At 37.3% G+C, this 25,342-nt stretch overlaps 1 protein-coding gene across 1 annotated transcript in view; it reads right to left on the bottom strand.

The window, feature by feature from the left end:
* Positions 1 to 1,921: 1,921 nt before the first annotated feature.
* Positions 1,922 to 25,342, bottom strand: part of LOC134660637 (uncharacterized) — an 87,545-nt gene continuing 64,124 nt past the window's right edge. Inside the window, exon 8 of the mRNA XM_063516412.1 lies at positions 1,922 to 1,968. Coding sequence (XP_063372482.1) covers positions 1,959 to 1,968 — 10 coding nt within the window. The 3' untranslated portion in view covers positions 1,922 to 1,958. The remainder of the gene's footprint in view (positions 1,969 to 25,342) is intronic.

Below are 25,342 nucleotides of genomic sequence, written 5' to 3'. Positions count from 1 at the left end.
AACGATATGTAAGCTGTTTGCCACCAAAAGAGGTATTTCAGTTCGTGATTGTGCCAAAAAAGCGGGTATGAGCATTGGTATGGTGCAACGAGCTATAAGAAGCGTAATAACTTAAAAGCTACAAAAATCAAAAACAGCCAAAACGGACCGCTCGACAGTCATCTGCCCTTAAAACTAGGGCCCGCAAGTTACATGAAGAGATTTTGAGCAAAAAGAAAGAATGCATCGTAATGGACGATGAAACTTACGTAAAGTTGGATTACAAAACTTTACCAGGAGCACAATACTAAAAGTATACGGTTAAAGTAGGAACAGTTGTCAGTAATACCGAAAAAGAAAAAAATCTTAGTTTGGCAAGCTATTTGTCAATGTGGAATGACCTCGACACCTTTTTTCACAGACAAAACTTTAAACGCACAGGTCTATGAGAAGGAATTTCTATAGAAAAGATTATTGCCACTCATAAGGAAGCATAGAGGTCAAACTTTGTTTTGGCCTGACTTGGCCAGCTGCCACTATGCTAAGTCAGTGGTACGCCAAAGAAAAGATCGACTTCGTGGGCAAACAGCACAATCCCCCAAACTGCCCTGAGATTCGTCCCATAGAGAAATTTTGGGCACTGATGAAGGCGAACTTGCGTAAAAGAGCCACTTCCGCCACTTCGTTGGAAAAATTCAAGCGAGACTGGAATCTGGTGGCAAAAAATCTTGGTGCTACCGTTGTCTAAAACCTAATGCGATATATTAAACGCAAGGTGCGGAATCTTGGCAAAGATAAAGATAAAGATAAGATAAAAGATAGTTTATTCAAGTAGGCATAATTACAATGCGCTTATGAACGTCAAATAAAGCTAGGTAGACCGGCTCCAACCCTACACCTCTGCCCCGAGAAGATTTAAATCCCCCCTCAATTGGAGGAGGGTATCCCAATATGGGACCGGCAACAAACTCGGCGGGACACATCTTTTCAAAAATAATTACATCTTATAATTAACATGCATTACGAGAAAATAAGGGAAAAAATACAATTTAAATTACTATAGAATTCATGCAATTATACACATAAGGTATAATAGAAATTATAAAGGTCAATAAATAGGTCGTTTTATTATTAATTTTATCGTTTTAAATATACTTTACGTTATGTAGGTACATTAAATAAAAGTAATAAAAGTTTTCAATTTAGACAGTAACTTTTTTTTAAGTACCAATAATAAACGATACAGTCCTTAGGTAATTGGTTGCAGCCATAGGTAGCCTGCAACGGATCTTCGATTCTCAAAATTGGGATTTTTTTTTTCAAATGTCGAAGTGGCGATAAATCTTATTGCGTGTGCGGAGGTGGATTCATCATAGAGTTTTTAAGGGCCCAAAAATTGCAACGTCCAATGGTTGCAGCTTATGAGTGCAGTGTGGAGGAAATGTTAGCAAAATAATCCCATTATCCCTGCTGATCTCAATATTTTGCTGTGTGCGAAGCATTAGGTATAAGAGCAACAGAGCTTTTTGTTCGATTGATGGTCTAACATGGCGTTTGAAACGCTCAAGGAAAAGGAAGGAAGTACAGCAAGGGCTTAGTGAGGGCGCGGCCAAACAGTTTTTATTTAGTTTTTGGATTTACTTTGTCGCAATTATTGATTTATACATTAATATATATGCATGCCAAAATATGGTCACATAGCAAAGCCGCGGACGGACAACAGACGGACATGGCAAATCTGTAAGGGTTTTTAGTTGACTGCGGAACGCTAAAAATGGACCTAAATTACCTACTCATTAAATAAATTGTTTACGAATTGTTATAGTTGTATATGTAGTGGTTGTTAGTGTTAATTTAAATGGATAAGCGAAATTAAAAATCATTTTTAGGCATAGGTAATATATTCATTCTAATATTTGTACAGTCAACTACAACTATATATACGTTGTTGGGTTCTCACAGTGCTGCTTGGAGTTGACTTAAATCATCCTGTAACAAATGCATAAAAAATTAGTGTTAGTAACTTTCATCTTTGAATTCTTCGAGGCGAAAGAGGTTCGTCGAAGTAACTCAGCAAGGTAAAGTTTCTCGTTACTTCCTTCTTCGTAAACATGTGACAATATTTGTTTCGAAATGACAATATTTTTATAGAAATACGAGGGGCGTTCAATATATAATGAGAATGAGATGCAAACTCTTTAAATATTAGGAAAGTAAATACTGGCCGGTAAAGCTAATCTACCTAGCTGATTGCCATGAAAAAAAAACTAACTGTTTTTTGTTTAAAAAAAAAAATACGGCAATTTCTTTGCGATGCTGTTGAGTACGTTAGCGAAAATGGAGAAAATTGAACTGCGCGCCGTTATTAAATACTTGTGTTTGAAAAATTTTTCTACGGATCAAGTCAATTTAGATTTACGGGACACTTTAAGGTCTAATGCTCCTCCGTATTCGACAGTTACACGTTGGTGCGCCGAATTTAGACGTGGAAGAACATCGACCATGGATGACCCCCGCTCCGGACGCCCTACTACAGCAGTAACTGAAGAAATTGTGAAAAAAGTCGAAAACTTAGTTTTGGCGGATCGTCGTGTCACGGTTCGTTTTATTGCTGAAAATGTAAAGATTTCAACGGGGAGCGTGCATAATATTTTACATGAACGCTTGGGTATGAAAAAGGTATCAGCGCGTTGGGTACCCAGAATGCTTACTGACACGCAAAAACAAACTAGAGTCGAGATTTGTCAAGAAGCTTTGGACCTGATACAGCAAGACCGGGAACTTTTTTTGGCGCGATTTATAACAATGGACGAAACATGGCTCCATCATTACGACCCTGAAACGAAACTGCAGTCTATGACATGGAAAAGGCCATCATCTCCAACTCCGAAGAAATTCAAGGTGGGCCCATCTGCCGATAAGGTCATGGGCTCTGTTTTTTGGGATGGTAAAGGGGTCGTAGTGATTGAGTATCTCGAGCATGGAGCCACTATTACGGGCTCTTTATATGCCAAACAAATAGCAACATTGCGCAATGAGATCCGTGAAAAAAGGCGAGGTAAACTATCGAAAATTGTGTTGTTCCATCAGGACAATGCACCGGCACACAAGTCCGCCGTTGCAATGGCTGCAATACGTGATGCTGGGTTCGATATCCTTAAGCATCCTCCGTATTCACCAGACCTCGCCCCTAGTGATTTCTACCTATTTCCGAGATTGAAGAAATACCTAAGAGGCAAGAAATTTGAAGACGACGACGCGGTAGTCGCTGCAGTACAAGATTTTTTAAGTACTCAAGATAAAACCTTTTTTAGAAATGGAATATTAAGTTTAGAAAAAAGATATACTAAGTGTATTATGCTAAAAGGTGACTATGTCGAAAAATAAAATAACATTTAATAAAAGTTGTATATAACATACTCATTCTCACTTTTTATTGAACGCCCCTCGTATGCACCAGTTTCTGTAAATCAACCAGAAATCAACAATCTAACCAACGATGTATAAAGATTAAGTAGCTACCAATTACCGTAAAATGGGGTGAGTAGGTTTCGCGGGGAGAGGTGGGTTATGAATGAGGAGAGAAGGTTTGAAAGGGGGGTGAGATGGTTTTTTAAGGCTACTGCCACAAAAACAATGCATTCCAATTTAAATTGGAGCTATAGTAATACGCATAATAAAACAAAATCGATCCAACATTCTTCCAAAATCACCTTTGTATGAAAAGCCCTCTCACCCCAAATACGAGGCACTACGGGGTGAGGTGGGTTTTCCTCTTTATCGTCAAAGTTATGAAATGGAACTACCCAAAATAATATAAAAACTAAAATACAAACGTCCGGAACACTTATTACGCCATTCAGTTTGCATATGTAAAAATAAAATGTTATCGAGGTTTGAATGTCAGTTTTGCGCCTACTCACCCCATTTTACGGTACTAAATGTTATAAAGTATAAGTATACGTGTGAATTAATAAAACGAGTAGTACTTAATATATTTACATCACCTTAGGCCCGTAAGTGGGATTTTCTTCCCGCTACGCGAGAAGAAAATCTCACTTCCTGGCCAAGGCAAGACGTAAAACTTTAGACAAACCACGGGCGGTAATTGGTAAAGCCCCAGACCGCATATTTATGCACGCACAAACACCTGCGATCTGGAGCATTTACAAATTCACCTCCCTAGGTATGTAATGTACTATTAATATCCCAGTTACGAGTAAGAAATAAATCCTGACACTTTTCTTGTATTATAATATAACGCATTGTTCTTGCATTATGTGCACTAATTGTTACTATTGTTACTACTGTAGTACCAATAATTGTTACTATTATACAATTACTAGCTGTTGCCCGCGACTTCGTACGCGTGGATTTGTATATTGGTGGTTATATATTCTACATTCGCTTAGAACATTATGCAGCAAAATATTGCAGTAGGACGGTTAATCATTTGTTAATTATTAATATTGTACAACGCATGAGACTACCTACCTTTCACAACCTACGAAGTTTCTAGCCCCTAACTAAATAAAATTGTTCTCGACATAATCCCTCTCAAACCCCTTAGAAGATTTTCATGTCCTCTATTTACCTAACTACCTATTTACGAAGTTTAAGTAAATAAAATTTGAACCCTGTATAAACTTTCAACCCCTTTTAAACCATTTTAGGGGATGAATTTTAAAAAACGCTGAAATTACTTTTCTTGTATTCTAATAATATGCCTCTGTACAAAGATTCAAGCCCGTTCTCACAAAAATGTTTGAACTCCATACAAACTTTCCACCCCTTTTTCACCACCTTGAGATATAAATTTTCAAAAACGCTGAAATTATTTTTTTTTCGTTTTAAAATAACACCTTTTTATGAAGTTTCAAGTTCCTAGCTTAAAATAAAATTTGTACCCTGTACAAACTTTCAACCCCTTTTTAAACCTCTTAGGGGATGAATTATACAAAACGCTGAAATTATTTGTATTGTCTTCTAATAATATCCCCAAATACAAAGATTCAAGTCCCGCGCTCAAAAAAGTTTTTGATATTCATACAAACTTTCAACCCCTTTTTTACCACCTTACGGGATGAATTTTCAAAAACGCAGAAATTAATTTTCTTGTATTTTAATAATATATCTTTTTACGAACTTTCAAGTACCTAGCTTAAAATAAAATTTGAACCACATACAAACTTTCAACCTCTTTTTAACCCTGTTAGGGGATGAATTTTACAAAACGCTGAAATTACTTTTCCTGTCTTTTAATAATATCCCCAAATACAAAGATTCAAGTCCCGCGTTCGAAAAAATGTTTGATATCCATACAAACTTTCAACCCCTTTTTTACCACCTTACGGGATGAATTTTCAAAAACGCAGAAATCAGTTTTCTTGTATTTTAATATTATATCTTTTTACGAACTTTCAAGTACCTAGTTTAAAATAAAATTTGAACCACATACAAACTTTCAACCTCTTTTTAACCCTGTTAGGGGATGAAATTAACAAAACGCTGAAATTACTTTTCCTGTCTTTTAATAATATCCCCAAATACAAAGATTCAAGTCCCGCGCTCGAAAAAATGTTTGATATCCATACAAACTTTCAACCCTTTTTTCACCACCTTAGGGGATGAATTTTCAAAAACGCTGAATTTAGTTTTCTTGTATTTAAATTTAATATTTATTTGTAAAGTTTCAAGTTCCTAGCTTAAAATGAAATTTGCACCCCAAGACGAACTTTCATCCCCTTTTTAACCCCCTTAGGGATTGAATTTCCAAAAACGTCGCAATTACTTTATTTTGTAATCGGCTATTATGCCTTTCTAAGAAGTTTCAAAGCATTTGTAATGGATTCAATCTTTCAACCCCTTTTTAACCCTATTAGGGGATGAATTTTCAAAAACGCTGAAATTACTTTTCTTGTCTTATAATAATATCCCCATATACAAAGTTTCAAGTCCCACACTCACAAAAATATTTGATCTCCATACAAACTTTCAACCCCTTTTTCACCACCTTGGGGGATGAATTTTCAAAAACGCTGAAATTAGTTTTCTTGTTTTTTAATATAATACATTTTTACAAACTTTCAAATTCCTAGCTTAAAATAAAACTTGTACCCCATACAACCTTTCATCCCCTTTTTAACCCCCTTAGGGGTTGAATTTTTCAAAATCGCTTCTTATCTCTTGTACACTTTATAAATGCAACCTAGTGTGCAAATTTCAACTTTCTAGCTTGTGTAGTTTTGGCTCTGCGTTGATGAATCAGTCAATCAGTCAGTCAGTCAGGACACTTGCATTTATATATACGAGGGGCGTTCAATAAAAAGTGAGAATGAGTATGTTATATACAACTTTTATTAAATGTTATTTTATTTTTCGACATAGTCACCTTTTAGCATAATACACTTAGTATATCTTTTTTCTAAACTTAAAATTCCATTTCTAAAAAAAGGTTTCATCTTGAGTACTTGAAAAATCTTGTACTGCAGCGACTACCGCGTCGTCGTCTTCAAATTTCTTGCCTCTTAGGTATTTCTTCAATCTCGGAAATAGGTAGAAATCACTAGGGGAGAGGTCTGGTGAATACCGAGGATGCTTAAGGATATCAAACCCAGCATCACGTATTGCAGCCATTGCAACGGCGGACTTGTGTGCCCGTGCATTGTCCTGATGGAACAACACAATTTTCGAGAGTTTACCTCGCCGATTTTCACGGATCTAATTGCGCAATGTTGCTATTTGTTTGGCATATAAAGAGCCCGTAATAGTGGCTCCATGCTCGAGATACTCAATCATTACGACCCCTTTACCATCCCAAAAAACAGAGCCCATGACCTTACCGGCAGATGGGCCCACCTTGAATTTCTTCGGAGTTGGAGATGATGGCCTTTTCCATGTCATAGACTGCAGTTTCGTTTCAGGGTCGTAATGATGGAGCCATGCTTCGTCCATTGTTATAAATCACGCCAAAAAAAGTTCCCGGTCTTGCTGTATCAGGTCCAAAGCTTCTTGACAAATCTCGACTCTAGTTTGTTTTTGCGTGTCAGTAAGCATTCTGGGTACCCAACGCGCTGATACCTTTTTCATACCCAAGGGTTCATGTAAAATATTATGCACGCTCCCCGTTGAAATCTTTACATTTTCAGCAATAAAACGAACCGTGACACGACGATCCGCCAAAACTAAGTTTTCAACTTTTTTCACAATTTCTTCAGTTACTGCTGTAGTAGGGCGTCCGGAGCGGGGGTGATCCATGGTCGATGTTCTTCCACGTCTAAATTCGGCGCACCAACGTGCGACTGTCGAATACGGAGGAGCATTAGACCTTAAAGTGTCCCGTAAATCTAAATTGACTTGGTCCATAGAAAAAAATTTCAAACACAATTTGATAACGGCGCGCAGTTCAATTTTCTCCATTTTCGCTAACGTACTCAATAGCATCGCAAAGAAATCGCCGTATTTTTTTTTTTAAACAAAGATCAGTTAGTTTTTTTTTCATGGCAATCAGCTAGGTAGATTAGCTTTGTCGGCCAGTATTTACTTTCCTAATATTTAAAGAGTTTGCATCTCATTCTCATTATATATTGAACGCCCCTCGTATAGATTGTCAAGAATAAAACGAGCAACCTTAGCGTCTAATTACTCGTACGGGCCTATTTCATTAGGAACTATATATATTCTAGGTAAAATATTAGAGCGCCTCCTTCATCCTAAGCTGCTTAAGAAAATTAAAATTGATGACGCGCAATTTGGTTTCCGTCCCGGTCTCTCAACAGATGCCTCTATTTTCAGCCTAAAAACATCGATCTATGCATGCTTTTCAGAACTCACGCATTTGACCTCGTCAACTATGAAATCCTGTAGGCGAAGTTACGTGCGTCCCGGGTGTCTAATGGAGTGATTAATCTGCTGAGATTCTGGTATGAAAACGAGCTTTATCAAAACTTTTTGCTTGAGTTACGAACGCAATCGGTTAAGTACTAAGAGAACACGGAGTGAGAACTGTGGTGTATTTGGACAATTCTTTAATTGCTGTCCACAATCCACATGCTCTCATATTCCACATACTAGTAAAATATGGCTACGCTAAAAGAAATTAAACTATAACCAAAAATAAATGCTGCAAAATGCTTTGAGATTCAGAGCGACACGACAGCCGGACTGTAGTAGCATACGAGTAAGTACGTGTCTTATAAGTGATAATGATAAATGAAGACTCGATCGAACATGCTTATAGATTTAATATCAGTTTCGGGATATGATTCAGATTCAGCTACCTCTATCTACCTAGTTCCAGGAACATATAATGTCAACCGACCACCTTTCAACGGTTCAAATATTTTCTACCACCACAATGCATTGGAAGTTTGGTGTTGGTGACGTAGTTTTTTGATGTTGCTACCAAAGGAACTGCTACCGAATACGTTCTAATTGCGTTCACGTGCTGGCTTCACGGACAACAGTTGAATGAAAACTTTGTTAAGTACATTAGGCCAGTTTTAGAGCAACACCAACTACACCAAGATCACAAGATGGAAGCATTAAGGGGGCAGTGTCCATCAAGAGTACATTGTCGCGCGCCAAAAATGTCAGAAGTTACTTCTTACAAGCGGTCCAACTTACTTAGCGGAATAGGATAAATCATACTTTAACCTCATTAAAATACCACCAGTTTCGGGGAACTTTGTTGGTATCCGGTGGTATTAAATCCGATAATTCTGGTTTATTTGAGTTTAATTTTATGTGGTCAAACATGTTCTAAAACAAACAAAATGATGATGTTTGGTTAGTAAAATGGAACAATACAAAGTGAAATAAGTAATATATTGGTATGTTATTGTTGAAAGTCTCTCAATTATTTTTATCATTTAAAGATAAACAAACCAGTAACTTCTCCAATTAGTTTGATTATACCAGATTATATTTATGTACAATGTGTTTGGACCAGGGATGTTGCGAACATCCGCATCCGCATCCGCAACCGCGGAACTTCCGCATTATTTTCAACATCCGCATCTGCATCCGCATCCGCATAAAATCGATGCGGAGCTTATGCGGATGCGGATGTCGAACAAGTCGGTACAGGAACGTCTTAGCGGCGGCGTAAGTGCTAGCTAATTTCGTCATTACCTATCACGAAATCGTCTAGATCCAGAAAAGTCGGCCAAGTTACTGTTTATTAAATATAACGCACTATATTCTTGCTCAAATACTAAACGTTTCGTTTTTTTTAATAAAAAAATATTAAAAATGTAATATTTGACGTTTTCTAAGTACCTAATCTTGACATCCGCATCCGCATCCGCATCCGCGGATGTGAGCCTTTAAATATCCGCATCCGCGGATGTCAAAAAATCGGCATCCGCAACATCCCTGGTTTGGACAGCTGTGGATGTGCGTCAGCTACTACTACGCTCGTCTTTGGCGCCGGTGATTTTTCTGTTCCCGTGTAAGTGAGAAAAAGGTAACTACACTCTCGATATTCTTACTTTAAGTATATTGCATTAAAAAAATGCACGGAAAGTATTTTGCGTAACGCACTGAAAGATAATTATCTTTAACCGACTTCCAAATCTCAAAAGAGGAGGTTCGCAATTCGGTTGTATGTTTTTGTTTGGTGCGCCGCGGGCACCTACACGCATTGACTAGGTTGGCCATAGCTGCGCAATGTTCAGGTTTCCGCATCGATACAACATTTCATTGATTTGTTAGACAATTTTCACAAAAGCATATTTTCATAGTAGCGAATTTTCACATCGCATTTTATCACGATCGGAAATTTCATGTCATTTTTAATGCAGCGATTTTCCACGTAGCGTTTTTCAATGCTCGTATATTTTACCAGTTGATCATTATAATACATAATTTGAAATAAAATTAGCAAAAAGCAGAGCTTTGTAAGGGCTCGCGGAGTTTTTCTACCTAAACGTACCGGACCTCGACTTTGATCCAATCCGATGCTTGTTTCATGTTCGATCGAGTGGGTACGTAATAAGTCCGTTAAGAACGCAGCTATAAGTGAGAGCAAGAAAGAAATGTACTAACCGGACCCCGGTTGCTGTCCGGTACGCCTGTCTGTCACAGCTTTTACTTTGTCCATTAAAAACGTGTCCAGACGACAAAATCATATTGCCAATATCATCCACACGTAATATACAATTTCATAAGTGCTTATTACATCCTAGACGGTCGCCCAGTACTTTTTGTAAGGAAGACAACTGGCTTTCCTACATAACGTTGGGTCAGCGAACTCAGCGAGCCAATGTCCTTGAATTTAATTTTTGCGTCCACACCACACAATTGAGCGAAAAACTATCCCGTCTGGATACCTACTGGCCACCAGGTACACTGTTCCACTAGGTACAGCCAGGGTTAAGCATCAGCTCTATCTTGGGTACTAATCTCCTAAGTGCTCATCAAGACGAGTCGGATGACCAAAACAGCGTGTGCCTACGTTGCACCTAACCTGAGTTCCAATAAGCACAGCCCGGATTCAGCATCAGCTTTATCTTGGGTACTACTCTCCTAAGTGCTCATCGAGACGAGTCGGATGATCAAAACAGCGTGTGCCTATGTTGCAACAAACCTGAGTTCCACTAGGTATTGCCAGGGTTCAGCATCAGCTCTATCTTGGGTACTGCTCTCCCAAGTGCTCATCATGATGAGTCGCATGTCCAAAACAGCGTGTGTCTACGTTGCAATTAACCTGAGTTCCAATAAGCACAGCCCGGGTTCAGCATCAGCTTTATCTTGGGTACTACTCTCCTAAGTGCCCATCGAGACGAGTCGGATGACCAAAACAGCGTGTGCCTATGTTGCAACAAACCTGAGTTCCACTAGGTATTGCCAGGGTTCAGCATCAGCTCTATCTTGGGTACTGCTCTCCCAAGTGCTCATCATGATGAGTCGGATGTCCAAAACAGCGTGTGTCTACGTTGCACCTAACCTAAGTTCCAATAAGCACAGCCCGGGTTCAGCATCAGCTCTATCTTGGGTACTGCTCTCCCAAGTGCTCATCATGATGAGTCGGATGTTCAAAACAGAGTGTGTCTATGTTGCATCAAACCTGAGTTCCAGGTAGGTACAGCCAAGGTTCAGCATCAGCTCTATCTTGGGTATTGCTCTTCCAAGTGCTTATAAAGACGTGTCGATTGACTAAGACAGCGTGTGCCTGTGTTACACCAAACCTGAGTTCCACTAAGTACAGCCAAGGTTCAGCATCAGCTCTATCTTGGGTACTACTTTCCTAAGTACTCATCAAGACGAGTCGCATGACCAAAACAGCGTGTGCTGTTGTATAAAACCCGAGCTCCACTAGGTACTGTCAGGGTTCAGCATCAGCTATCTTGGGTACTTAAGCGGTCTACCCAGTGATCACATGACGAGTCGGATGTCCAAAACAGAGTGTGTCTATCTATATATGTTGCAGTTACATACAAGTTGCAGTCGTGTACGTATCGGCCCTAGGTCACTGAAATTTGTAATATGACTTTATTTATAATTTTAGCAGTTCCAAGCAATAGTAACACTAAAAGCGCCAGTCATTAATTACGTAAGAAAATTTTGCCAGTTTCTGACCCTCTCCCTCCCCTAGAAATAATAAGAATAAGCTGACCCCCTCCCCCCTCCCGCCCCTATATTACCATATATTACGTAAAAATCTAAAGGAAAAAATGAGTAGGTACACGTTTGGTTTGTTTTAGTGTTTATTTTAACGAGAGAAATTTTATCCTGAATATTAATACTATCGATTAGTATAATAAAATAGGGTGTGTGTGTTTTTTTTTTAATTTTAGTTGGTTCGAGTCCCGGGCGAGGCAAGCGAGTTTTAGAAAATCTTTGAATGCAGTTTTGTTTCTTTTTAAAAATAAAGGAATGTCTCCTTTAAGTAAAATGAGCTAGCTCAAGGATTTAAGGTAGTTTCCCTCCAGGGCCCGAGTTAACTTTCCACACTGTATAATTTTTATACAATTATACAAGGAACTTCAATTAAGCGTATTCATTTTAGAATGTAAACGTCATGTTTCATTTTGAGTAAAAATATTAAATATTCACTACACTGGCAACATTTATAAGAAATGGCGGCTGACGAAACTTTGGATTTTTGTATTTACGATTACGTAAAAATATCACATTAAACTCGATACTTACGCGTGAAATGTAATGTCAGTAGGTTTGTTTTTATGATATGATGCGTTGTGACACCCATTCACTGCACAAACAACCATCTTTCCAGTGTTTTTGATTTTTAAACGGGAGGTGTACACAAACCGATTTGACCTTGAGAACTGCCAGTGCGGTTCGAATACGGTGACACGAGTGCGACGTGACGTCGCACTTGAAATGGCTTCACATGGTATGTACGAACACTCCATCTGTGCCTTATAAATCTATGTGTGTGCCTATGTACGATTTTACTCGAAACCCGAATATCTTCTTGGAGTTCACGGAGTGTACCAATTTTTTTTTGAAATGGCTTCACTTGGTATGTACGAACACTCGATCTATGCCTTATAAATATATGCCAGAGCATAGTAAAAAGCCCAGTAACCCTTCTTGATTATATGCAGTATGGGTCTATGCCTTACACGCGTTTCCGTCAAACAGAAAAACAAAATGGCGGACTATAATATCTGTTATTTTACCGTATTTAACATTTTTTTTTATTAAAACAATCTGCGCTGCGCGCAGTCTAACAATTGTTTGTCCATACCTCCTTATTGGGCAATGTACTAGTGAATAATTTTTATACTTTTGTGATCCAAAACTGCTTGTTTTTGTTTTTTCCAGATGACGATTTCGGGGTCCTTCGGTTACTTTTTTTAATTGTTGCATCATCGTAGTCATTCTCATTAATACTTCTCTTTAACCCGTTCCCAGTTATTTTACAGTTCTGTAATAATTACAAAATAGTTATTTGTCTGACAACGGAGCAAGCAATGTCTTATTTGTCTAGCTGTAGGTACTGCTAATTTTTAAACCCGAGCTACTGAAACATTTCTAAAATTTGTTAAAAGTGGAATCTTGAGCATTACGACTTTTCTTATCAAGATCCCCGAATCTCACTCCCTGTGATTTCTTCTTCCATAAGAAGAAATCACAGGGAGTGGGACTTGATCCCCATGGATGGGATATACTTACCAGACAACGAAAATTTTAAGAAAAGTTCATTTGGAAACAATGAAGAGGGCCCGTCAATTTATAGGGTACACTGGGTACAACAAGGGCATGACTTCGAGTAACTAACTGTAAATTTAGTACGTCCCTATAAATAAATGTATTGTTTTATTTTGTGCCGCATTATTGCAGGTCAAACATGTAAACAATTAATCATATTTCTATATCTTACTGTAAACAATATACCTACCACTTATCGAACGTCGTACTTAATGTATGGGGCCGTTTAAAATTAATATTTTGGATATTTTTAATTATATTTTAAAAAGTTATTGATGTAATTTTACTCATTGGATAACGTACTTTCGATGTCAGTTTAAATTCTATCGATATCTGTTATATCATAGAGAAAAAAATACATCTCACAATCTTATTATATTTCTCTATGGTTATATTTACGGAATAATCGTATAAACACTTTGCAGCAGCACTTTGCAGTTGCTTTGTAAATTGCAGACTTGCAAACACTGAGCTAAGCCGCGGACGGACAGATGGACAGACAGACAGACGTGGAAGAATTATAAGGGTTCCTAGTTGACCACATAAACCCAAATCCTCAAAATACAAATATATCATATACAATTGTTTATAGATTAGATGACTCACCTTTGACCTGAAAAAGGGAAAGCACATAGGTTTAGTTTCATGCACATAAGCAACTTGAGATTATACATCATCTCCTGGGGCTAAGAGTAAGCGTTAGTCCGTTGGATGGTATGGAATATGTAATTTAATTTTTCTCAAAAATGGACGGCAGAGTCGACGTTTCCGGTTAAAAAATAGGTCGCGAAGTGCGTAGTTTATGGTTATTCAAAAAATTAAAAAGTTTAAAACATTGCAGTCTCGATTTCGGGACTGCAATGTTGCATACAAATTCCATTATTTGTCGAGTTCCAAACTTTTTAAAAGTTGAAATGGCTATATCAAATGAAGGCATAGGTCCATTAACAGCCAAACAGATGATCAGTAGGTAGTTATTATTATAATGTTGGTACCGCGACTATTTAGGTGTCTCAAATAGGTTGGCGAATTTTCAGCAGAAATATACACTTTTTTTTTAAAGGCAAAGTAAATCTTTTTAATGGTTTTACTTTTTTCTGTGCAAATTAGACCATTGCTTCTGTAAAATATTTCTATTTCTTGCACCATTTTTGAGAAAAGCACTATATTTATATGACTCGGCTGGAAGGCTACTTGCTGGCTTCGGATTAAATTAAACGGACTCCCAAGGTCGTCCGTTTAAAACGAATCCTCAGCCAGCAAGTAGCTACTTCCAAGCTTCGACAATAATGTACTATTACACGGAGTCACGTTCAAAATGAATCAAACTAGAGACATTAAGAGCCAACAGGACGGTCATTTCTCCATACAAACGTACTCTACTGTTTCATCCGTGGTTTTAAAAGCTAGATCAATGATTTTTTCAACACAGATTGTTATTGTCAATACAGCCCTTCAAACATGGCCAAAATGGCCTAATTTATTTTGCCGCAATGAGAGGTGTGGTATTCAAAACTGATACCAGTTAGCCAAAAAAGCAAAACAGTCCGACACAGATAATTTCATAATCATTCATATTTACAAATTTGGTTATGATTAGTTAAGTTTTGGAGAAGGAAACAGTCGAGTACGAAACCTCGATTCTACAAATTTATACGCAAGATTTTTCGCCTAAGCTGCAGTTGTCCCTATCGCACTAATTTTAGGGGCGGAGTCAAGTTTCTAAATACGTACACAGACAGAAAAGTCAAGCTTTCCTCATGGACCAACTACTTACGTATGCACAACTAGTTGTACCATCAAAAATATGTATTCCTAATGGAACAACTAGTTGTGCATACGTAGTTGATTCATGAGGAAAGCTCTCTAACCATTCTTTATAACACAACTACAGTCAAAAGAGGAAATAGATAGCTTTCATATTAACGACCTCTCTAGATATTGACAATGATAATGGCAAAACTTCCGTGAGACAAATACATATTAAATATATTAGAAACGGGTCAATCACGAGCGTTTTTCGACTTAAAATACGTGAGTGACCCGTTTCTAATATATTTAATAATGATAATGGCCACTTTTTTCACTTATCTTTGCATAATAATATTAAAAGTAATTATAAACGTCATGATCATAAATAACATTTCTTTTGTTCTAAGAAAGTGGTTATTCTTATGAGCTAAATAATTATTGTTAATTATGCAAAAGTATAATATAATATATCCAGACTGCAAGCATGTCTTCGTCAGAAGACGAAGCAATTACATTCGTCGATAATAAAGGTGGGAAGGTATCGTTATTCCGCGACTATCAGTACCATTTGATTCGAAAGTACAAAAGTGGTGCATCTATACTGCGATGTTCTAAATGTCGTAAAAATAACTGTCGAGGAAGCATAACTATTAAAATAAGTATTGGTGTAGTAATATAATATTTACTGTAAGAATGTTAAAATCAATTTTGTTTTACTAATAAAGTTTGAATTATTTGTTTTAGGACTCGAAAGTTATAAATTCTTGTTAGAATTGTCAAAAGAGGTTTGGCGCCAGAGTACTGGCCGTATTTTGTTTATTCTGTAATTTCATACTTAGTTTTTAAATTGTGTTTTAAAATACTCTTCTATCAAGTGTCATGCGTAACTGTCTGTTTTTTCTTGTTCTTTGTCAATATTTTACATAGTAAATTACGTCTATTTTATTATTGAACATCTTTATTATTTACAATATCAATGGGACTCTCTGCGTTACAAGTTAACGATGTTATGTGTGTGATAATATCGGGTTAAGGGCCGTCGCGCAACCATAACTGCGTTATGCCCATAGTGTGAATAATTTAGAAGATAGTGTTGGCAAAATGAGTGAAAATGCAACTTCGAGTTGTAGCAACAGTGGTTTGCCATCTATAGAAAAACTGGATGGTAATTCCAATTACGCAACATGGAAGTTTGTGATGGAACTGTGTTTGGTCCACGAGAATTTGTGGGACTACACGAGTGCTACTCCTGCAGCCACCGACGTTTCAGGTACGAAACGGGCCCAAAGAGCGTGTGCAAAGATTTGTCTTATGGTCCGACCCCATTGTCTAGTGCAGCGGTCGGCAATCTTTTAGCAGCCAAGGGCCACATAGTAGTTAACGAAGTTGACGCGGGCCGCACTTTGTTAATATTTATGACTAGACTGTCGTGTGTCAATATTACATACAAAATAGCCAGGGAGGCTCGCGGGCCGCAAGTGGCGGCCCGCGGGCCGCGGGTTGACGACCGCTGGTCTAGTGCATGTCCGTACAGCAAAATCTGCTAAGAAAGCTTGGGAAGCATTAATGAATGCATTTGAAGACAAAGGTCTGAACAATCGCTGCCGCCTATTGTCAAAGCTAGTGAGCTTGAGGCTGGAACAATTCTCGTCGGTTCGAGATTATGTGACATCTGTCATGGCGACGTCACAAGAGCTGTTAGATTTAGGGAAGGAGATTGATGATGAGCTACTAGCAGCTTTACTTCTTCAAGGCCTTACCCCAGAGTTTCAACCGATGAGGTTGGCCATAGAATACAACAACATTAGTTTAACTACCGATTATGTGAAAACCATGCTGTTTCAAATGGAAGATACCTTCGCAGCAGGCTCCAGCGAGAAGGAACCAACATCTGCGCTGCTAACAAAGAAGCATAAGGGCAAGAGTGCACCTAAATGGAAGACCAAAGGAAAGGTCAAATGCTTCATTTGTGAAGGACCTCATAAGGCACAGGAATGTCCAGAGAATCCGAAAACGAGGAAGGAGGCACTGCAAGCCTATGCACTTGGTACAGCGATGAATCCACACGCAAATGACTGGGTCATAGACTCGGGAGCGTCTTCACATATGTCGCATCGGAAATCTTGGTTCAAAAACTTAAAAGACTCTAAGAAACCCTTGAGAGTGACATGTGCAAATGGTAATGAGATACTTGGCGAAAGTGAAGGTACGGTAGTTTGTGAATCTATAGATTTAACTATAAACAATGTAACTTATGTCCCTGAATTAGCCTTAATGAATGCCTGAATTAGAATTAGCGAAAAAGGGACACGTGGTGGTATTTACTGAAAAAGGGTGTGACATCTTTAAGAGTGATGAATGCGAGATTAGAGGTAAGACTGTAGTGAAAGGTGTGGAAGAACGAGGCATTTATAAAATAAAGTGCTGTTCACAGGGTTCTGCGCTTTCATCTGCAACTGCAAGTGACCAGCTGATGCAGTGGCATCGGAAGATGGGGCATCTCGATATGAAAAACCTCAAATTACTCAGAGATAAGATGGCAACAGGAGTAACTTTTCCTAACACTTTATCTAAACTTGAGTGTATACCTTTCATCATGGGAAAATAGACAAAACAACCCTTTATAAAAAAAATAAAGCGACGCGAAGCACTGAGGTGCTAGGTCTGGTACATTCAGACGTCTGCGGACCTATGGAGGTTCCTTCAGTCAACAAGGCCCGATACTTTTTAACGTTTATTGATGATTTTACTCGAATAAGGTGAAGTGTTTGAAAAATTTACGGAGTTTAAAGAGTTTGCTGAGAATCAAAGTGGGAAGAAACTGAAGATCCTTTGCACAGATAACGGCACAGAGTTTGTCAATAAACAGATGGACAACTACTTGAAAAAGTTCGGGATACAGCATCAACTGACAGTTGACTACACGCCAGAACAAAATGGCGTCGCCGAGCGCGCAAACAGGACGATATGCGAAAAAGCAAGAAGCGTGCTGCATGACTCCGGTTTGACTCTGACACTACTTTTTGCTTGGACAGAAGATAACTTTTTAGTTTAACTTTAAAAGACTGTAAAGAAGTTAGTTGCTTAAAAGGTGGTGGCAGGTAGTTCCAGCATTTTGTGGCGGTATACTTAAAACTGCCACGAAATGCTGCAGTTTTGTGTTTTGGACACATGAGTAGAGTGGATAATCTTTGGCGCTGCAAAAACCGGAGCTTCTCATGCAGTTATCGAGGTGCTTGAGACTTCACAATACCGAACAGTAGGCAAGCAAAGTGAAGTGAAGGATGGATGGCAAACGTGCTCGGAGTGGAGCATGTGTGAGATAGTCGATGGCTGGTGGCAGTCTGCAGTCTGCACCGTGCAGTCCACACGGTTTATGACCGCGACCGCACGAAATGGGGACAAATTACAAGTGGTCGCAATCCTCAGCAATGATAAAACGAGAAAGATGAAGATACGTCTCAGTGAGGCTGGTGCTAGTACGACAAGAAAACCATTAAAGGGAAGCCATAGCAGTCCATTATGTCTAGCAAATTTCAAGGATATTTAAAGATAAGCCATGGAAAGCATGAGAAAACAGAGTCACAGAGCGATACAGATCGGATCGAAAGTCATTGGGACCAGTGGTGGCAGCATGGTTCCATTTTTATCGCCTGTCATTATGCCTGTCACTTTCGTACTTACATACTTGTTAGAACGTGATAGGATGCGGTGACAGGTGATAAAAATGCGACCGTGCTACGAGCGCTGGTAACCCCTTAATGCAAGCCAGTTACTAGGAAAAGTAAGTTATTATATCCTATATTCATTTACAAACGCGACCCTATTTTACTCACAACCTATTCAAAACTATACGTAGATTACGTAGTTCACTTACCACCATTCAGGATTAATCAAATTTTCGTGAAAAAACAACAAATTAATGATTTTTCTGTAGAAACTTGAAAGTCAAGGTCACGCCGATTTTACGCCGAAAACACGCCGCCGCCGGCGATTTTTTGGAAAACGCCGCCGCCGATCGTTTTTTAATCGGCGCACACGTCTACTCCCAGCCTGAAGCTCGCCCTTCGGGCTCGCTTGACACAGTTTTTGTATAGGATTTTGCTTGGTTCGTCAGTCAGCCGCATGCCAAATCTCAGCGCGCTCGGACCAACTTGAAAAAAAAAAAGTCTGCCATTTTGAAAATATTTATATGCAATTCCATTACTCTCGAGGCCCTCTATGACATTTGGTCGAGCAACCCCACCCATCTCGCACCGTTTAAAAGCTGCCATACAAAATAAAAATTGCCATTTTTTCCGCCATCTTGGGTTTTTTCCAAAAATAATTTTTTTCATAGGAATTTAGAGGCCTCTATCTCCTGCCATGCCAAATCTCGGCGCGCTCGGACCAACTTCAAAAATCTAAAAAAAAAGTCGGCCATTTTGAATTTTTTTCAATGCAGTTTTATTTTCCTAGAGGCCCTCTATGACATTTGGTCGAGCACCCCCCACCTATCACGCACCGTTTAAAAGTTGCCATACATAATAAAAGTGCCCAGTTTTTCCGCAATTAAAACATTTTTCAAAAAAAGAAATTTTCATAGGAATCTAGGGGACCTCGAGTTTCCGTGACCAAAATTTCAGCGCGCTAGGACAAACTTGAAAAAATTAAAATAAAAAAGTCGGCCATTTTGAAAAAAAAATGGCGGCGTCAAAAACTGCCAGGGTCCCTCTATGACATTTGATCGAGCATCCCCCACCTAGGTCCGACCATTTGGCCGGGCCGTCAAACATTTTTCTGACCGGAAGCGGTAGACCAAAAGTCGGAATTTTCTGGAGGTCACCCAGCCGCCCTCTATACGACCGTACCAAAGACAAATACCCCACGAACCTCCTTCTGGGAGAACAATTATGTCAATCAATCATCGGATTGCGGCTTTATATCAAACAGAGCACAGTGTACCGCCGGAACCACTTTTCTCCTCTCCCTTTTTGGGGGGAAATCAAAAGTTAATATCCAGGTTAAGACTTCAGATCAATTAAGTATGATCCAAGGAACAATTGTGTCAAGCGGCATCGCCTGGGACAAAAGGGACAACTCAGTGCACTAACTTCCCCATTAATTAACTTTCTCCCTTAAATATTTTTTTAAATATTGAACCTACCGAATTTTTTTGTAGAACATTTAATGTAGAAAATTGGATGTAGATTACTTATGCTTCAGAACATTTTTTGCTACAGGCCACCGTTTACGTGTTATTAACAAAAAATATTAACAATTGATTATAATTAACTTTCTCCCTTAAATATTTTTTGAAATATTGATCCCAGCGAAAAAGTGTACAGAATATTTAATGTAGAAAATTTTATGTAGATTACTTATGTATCAGAACATTTTTTTCTACAGGCCACCATTTACGAGTTATTTACAAAAAAATATTAACAATTGATTATAATTAACTTTCTCCCTTAAATATTTTTTTAAATATTGATCCTAGCGAAAAAGCGTATAGAATATTTAATGTAGACAATTTTATGAAGATTACTTATGTATCACAACATTTTTGCTACAGGTCACCGTTTAAGAGTTATTTATAAAAAAACTACAAAGGGACCTTTAAATCCGATTTAAGTTTTCTAGCACAACATGACTGATCAGTTCATCAGCGTCACATAACATAAATTGACCTCCGCATTGGATAGACAGCAACATTGACTGTTCCAGTATTCAAAGAAACTTAATTGCTAAATTGGGAATCAAAACAACTAAACATGTGCCAGAATCCCCAATTTTAAACTACTACGTTTTTTGCTTATCGATGTCAATATCGTAAGCGCCATCGGCAATAAGGTCCCTTTTTATAGATAATAGCACAAATTATAATTATTTAGTGTAAGTTAGGTTTAACTAATGGCATTCTAATTAGTGGGTAGTGATTGAAAATATGATCAGTGTTTACCCGAATATTTGTTAATTAATCTGTCGGTACTCGCGAAAATGACCCTTCTCTCCTACCCGCCAATTCTAATGATAGAAAAGTTTAAATATAACGTACCATGTGGCGGAAGACTCATTCTCGCTTGGCGCTGGAACGAGTAACACTAAATTTAGCACGAAGGTTACTGCTTGTGAACTTAAGATTGTTTAAAAGTGTACGTAGAAGTAAGTAGTTGGAGTAAATTAAAAGTTAATGATTGTACCAAGGACTTTGATTCATCACAACTGTGATTCTCTTTTATTTTTAATTGAGAAAAATGGATCTGTAGAATCTGTAGTTATTATTAGGTACTTGGTAGTTTATCTTAGTAGGTATTAAGTAGTTTAATTTTTAGTTAGTACATAGTATGATAATTATTGAGGTAGCATCAAAATAAGAAAATAATCATATTTGTAGCAGGTTTTCAGAGCCGAACATGTGACAGTCTCCTATTTGCAAGCGTCCATAGGCTGCGTTTGCCACCAAAGTGACGAAGTATAAAAACTATCTGCATTTTTGAAATTCATAATTGATTTATGAATGATAAATGAATGACATGTTTTTCTTAAGAAGCTAAACCACCTTCAAATATCCATGAACGTTAAACATTAATGAAATATTTCAAGGCCAACACTACCGTACCGCAACCCTACCGTTAAGTTTCACCACAAAATGTATGCAACATCGAATACATATTTAATTTCATACATAAATTCTTATGATAAGAATCTTAGCTCATTAATATGCATAGTAAAAATTTTAGATACATTTTTAAAGTACTTAATTAATGATGATATTGTTTTAATATTATTACTTAAGTAATTTTCCTATGGACTTTAATGATATTAATTTTACCACAATAAATTACGGTACAACTCGTACCAGTACCACTGCCTGTAATGAACATGTCCCATCCCTACGCCTACACGTGACGGCGCGCCATGTTTGGAACGACCAATCGCAACGCCGTGAGCACCCCTCCCGCACCTCACAGTTTGGTGATTTGCGTCGCGAACAAAATGGCCAATATTAGGTTTCTATAGGCGGTTTTCTGTGCAAATAAGGGTTGCCAGGCTTTTAAATAAAATAAGAAGGGAAGACTTTTAGCGATAACTCATAAACGGCTTAACTTATCAAGTTTGTTTTAATTTTGTTTGAATGAGTTTTTTAAGCAGTATTTTTAAGATTTTTTTCATATTTTTTGGATCGATTTTTCAAAAGTTAGAAAGAATAACCGTTTTTTGTTCTTTCTAAATGATTATTTCCGAAATGATTCACTTTATCAAAAAATGTTGTTTGCAGACCCCTATTTATTTTGAAAGACCTATCCAACGACACCCCACACATTTTTTGATAAAGTGAACATTTTCGAAAATAATCGCTTCTAACGAAACAAAATGTAGGTGAGCATTATTTTTTTCGTTTCAACCATATGATGTGGGATATCGTTGGATAGGTCTTTTAAAATTAATAAGGGTTTTAGAAAAACATTTTTTGATAAAGTGAATATTTTCGGAAATAATCGCTTTAAAAGATACACAATGTGTGTGAATTTTTTTTCATAGTTTCTAGTCTATAATGTGGGGTGTCGTTGGATAGGTCTTTTAAAATAGATGGGGGTTTTCTATAGACATTTTTTGATAAAGTGAAAATGTTCGGAAATAAACGCTTCGAAAGAAACTAAATGTGTGTGGCGATTTTTATTTCGTTTCAACCTTAATGTGTGGGATGTCGTTGGATAGGTCTTTTAAAATGATTAAGAGTTTTCAAAAACATTTTTTGATAAAGTGAACATTTTCGAAAATAATCGCTTCTAACGAAACAAAATGTATGTGAGGTTTTTTTTTTCACTTCAATCCTACGATGTGGGATATAGTTAGATAGGTCTTTTAAAATAAATAGGGGTCTTAGAAAAACATTTTTTGATTAAGTGAATGTTTTCGAAAATAATCGCTTTGAAAGAAACAAAATGGATGTGAATTTCTTTTTATCGTTTTAACCCTATAGTGTGGGGTGTCGTTGGATAGGTCTTTAAAAATTAATGGGGGTCTGCAAACAACATTTTTTGATAAAGTGTATCATTTCGGAAATAATAATTTAAAAAGAATAAAAACTGCTATTCCTTCTAACTTTTGAAAAATCGATCCAAAAATTATGAAAAAAAAATCATAAAAATAGTGCTTAAAGAACTCATTCAAACAAAATTAAAACAAACTTGATAAGTTAAGCCGTTTATGAGTTATCGCTAAAAGTTTTCCCTTCTTATTTTATTTAAAAGCCTGGCAACCCTTATCTGTGACCGGATTTTCTCAGGTAACCCTATGCCACTGTATTCGCAATAAAATTACCATCATTTTGATGTATAATTCAAGCGTCAGACAGATGAGTGCAATTAGGATTGTTCATTTTTTTTAGACCCCCATTTTTATTTTATTTTCTGAAAATATAGGTTAATTTAAGATACCAATTTGAATGATTTAGTAATTCGTGGCTCGGTTGAATATTTATAATTTATTGAAAATATAAGATACGACTTCTTGTAAATTACATGTCGTGGCTGATTGGATAAAGCACAAGCAACAACAAGCATTAAAAAATAGTTGTCATTGTCAATTGATTGTAATTGTCAACTGTCGACAATGTCAGTGTCACGCGTTTTTATAAATAATGTCGTCTCGAATACTCGTTTCATTTGAATCCCTGAATCAATAATTTCAAAATACGCTAAATTTGTGAAAGCTGATTCCAGAAATCTGCCTAAGTTATATAATATAACTTACGTTTTATTGAAATATATGTATCCATATAGCATCCAACTCCAACCATAAGTTGGCTGAAATCAGGGGAACAAAAATAGAAAATGTAAGTTACATCATATATTTTTTCACTGATTCGATTTTTAAGGAGATTGGATTCATAAAATTGTTACAAGCGTCCATTGCTAAGGTCGCTTAACACCCAGTGGATACTTTCTACCGGCTTGTCACCATTGTTTGGATATTGGATTAGGTACATGCTAATTTAGCTAATTATATTCTATTATTTCAGGTCATCGTGTGATTCCTATTTAGATACGGCTGTGTGATATGTAATGTACAAAGGAGATCATCGATTTGTTAAGGCACTTGGGCCCAGAACAAACTTGAGCATTTTGGATTGAAACGAACATTTACGTATAGTTGCTCTTTTATGGGCAACACATATTTCCTAAATTAATAAAAAAGTAGATAAACAAAAACATGTTTTATTATTCACAGATCTTTATTCACTTATATAAGTCTTGTCCACCATGATATCAGCAGCTTGAACTGCAACATGTACCTGGAAATTAGAAATTATATCTGTTCAAATAAGCAGTTTCAGGCTGCATTTTGAGTATGACCATGTATTCTTGTATATTCATTCTTTCTAGTAGGCACTTCTGTTTAACGGTTTGCCTTTAGATACTCTGGCTACATTACCACAGAAAATAAATAGGTCCCCACGACCCTACTAACAAAGTGAGCTTTTAAATAATTGTAGTAAATAATATTAATTAATACTTACATCGACGTGATCCTCACAGCAATACTATGTTAAACTTGAAGTAGGTAGGTAGGTATTCCATGTTTACTTCACGACACCATCTTTCACGTCGTAAGTAGGTCCTCGCGGATTCGAACTATTATTTTTGTGAATCATTCCCACACGTAGGAACAAGGTTTTTGATTTATATTAAGCAATCAAATCTACAGTTTAGGTATCAATTATAAATCAAATCGTAACAAACCAAGAGCGGTTTAACTGAAAATTAAACAACTGTACCGATATTCGGAACCTAAAGTAATATATTGAGAGTGGCAACACTGTAGTTAGTCGTATTGTCCTTTTCTAGCATATACGTCCATCTCTCTCCCACACCCCCACCACTTCAGGCAGTTGCGTTTGACAATTTTGACAGTTAGAAACAAACGCAAATTACCTCATTGGCTTGCTGTTTTTCCATCTGGAAGGTCGTGAAGCTAAACTGCTGGTGAGTTTTTGAATTTGTACCCCAGTTTAGCTGACTATATTGAAAAACAGTTTCTAACGGCTTTTGCCGTTCGAAATAAATATTTAAATTTAGTTGTCCGTTAAACTATCTAGCAAATAAAAATGATCCGGAATAGTGATGTGCAAGTGTTTTCAAAGGCTGCCTGCGCGCACCGTGGCTATGCCAATGAAAATACTAAAACACATGGTAGAAAACACATCGAGCTGGTAAAGCGTGCACGTGTCACCATTATAATTTAATTTTATTAAGTCTCTTCCGAGTCTTGTTAGTTTAAATCTTTGTGTGTGTATAATAACGGTTGAAATTATATAATACTTAAATGGTGATGTGTGGAGGTATACCCTTTCAAGTGATTTGTGTTTTCGAATACGAATGGATCGGATAGTTAATACGTGTTACGTAGAACCTACGTATTAAGGTAGAAGCTTATAGACGTGTAG

Source organism: Cydia amplana, chromosome Z, assembly GCF_948474715.1.
Source record: "Cydia amplana chromosome Z, ilCydAmpl1.1, whole genome shotgun sequence".
Classification (NCBI taxonomy): Eukaryota; Metazoa; Arthropoda; class Insecta; order Lepidoptera; family Tortricidae; genus Cydia; species Cydia amplana.
This window is presented reverse-complemented; position numbering and strand designations above follow the sequence as displayed.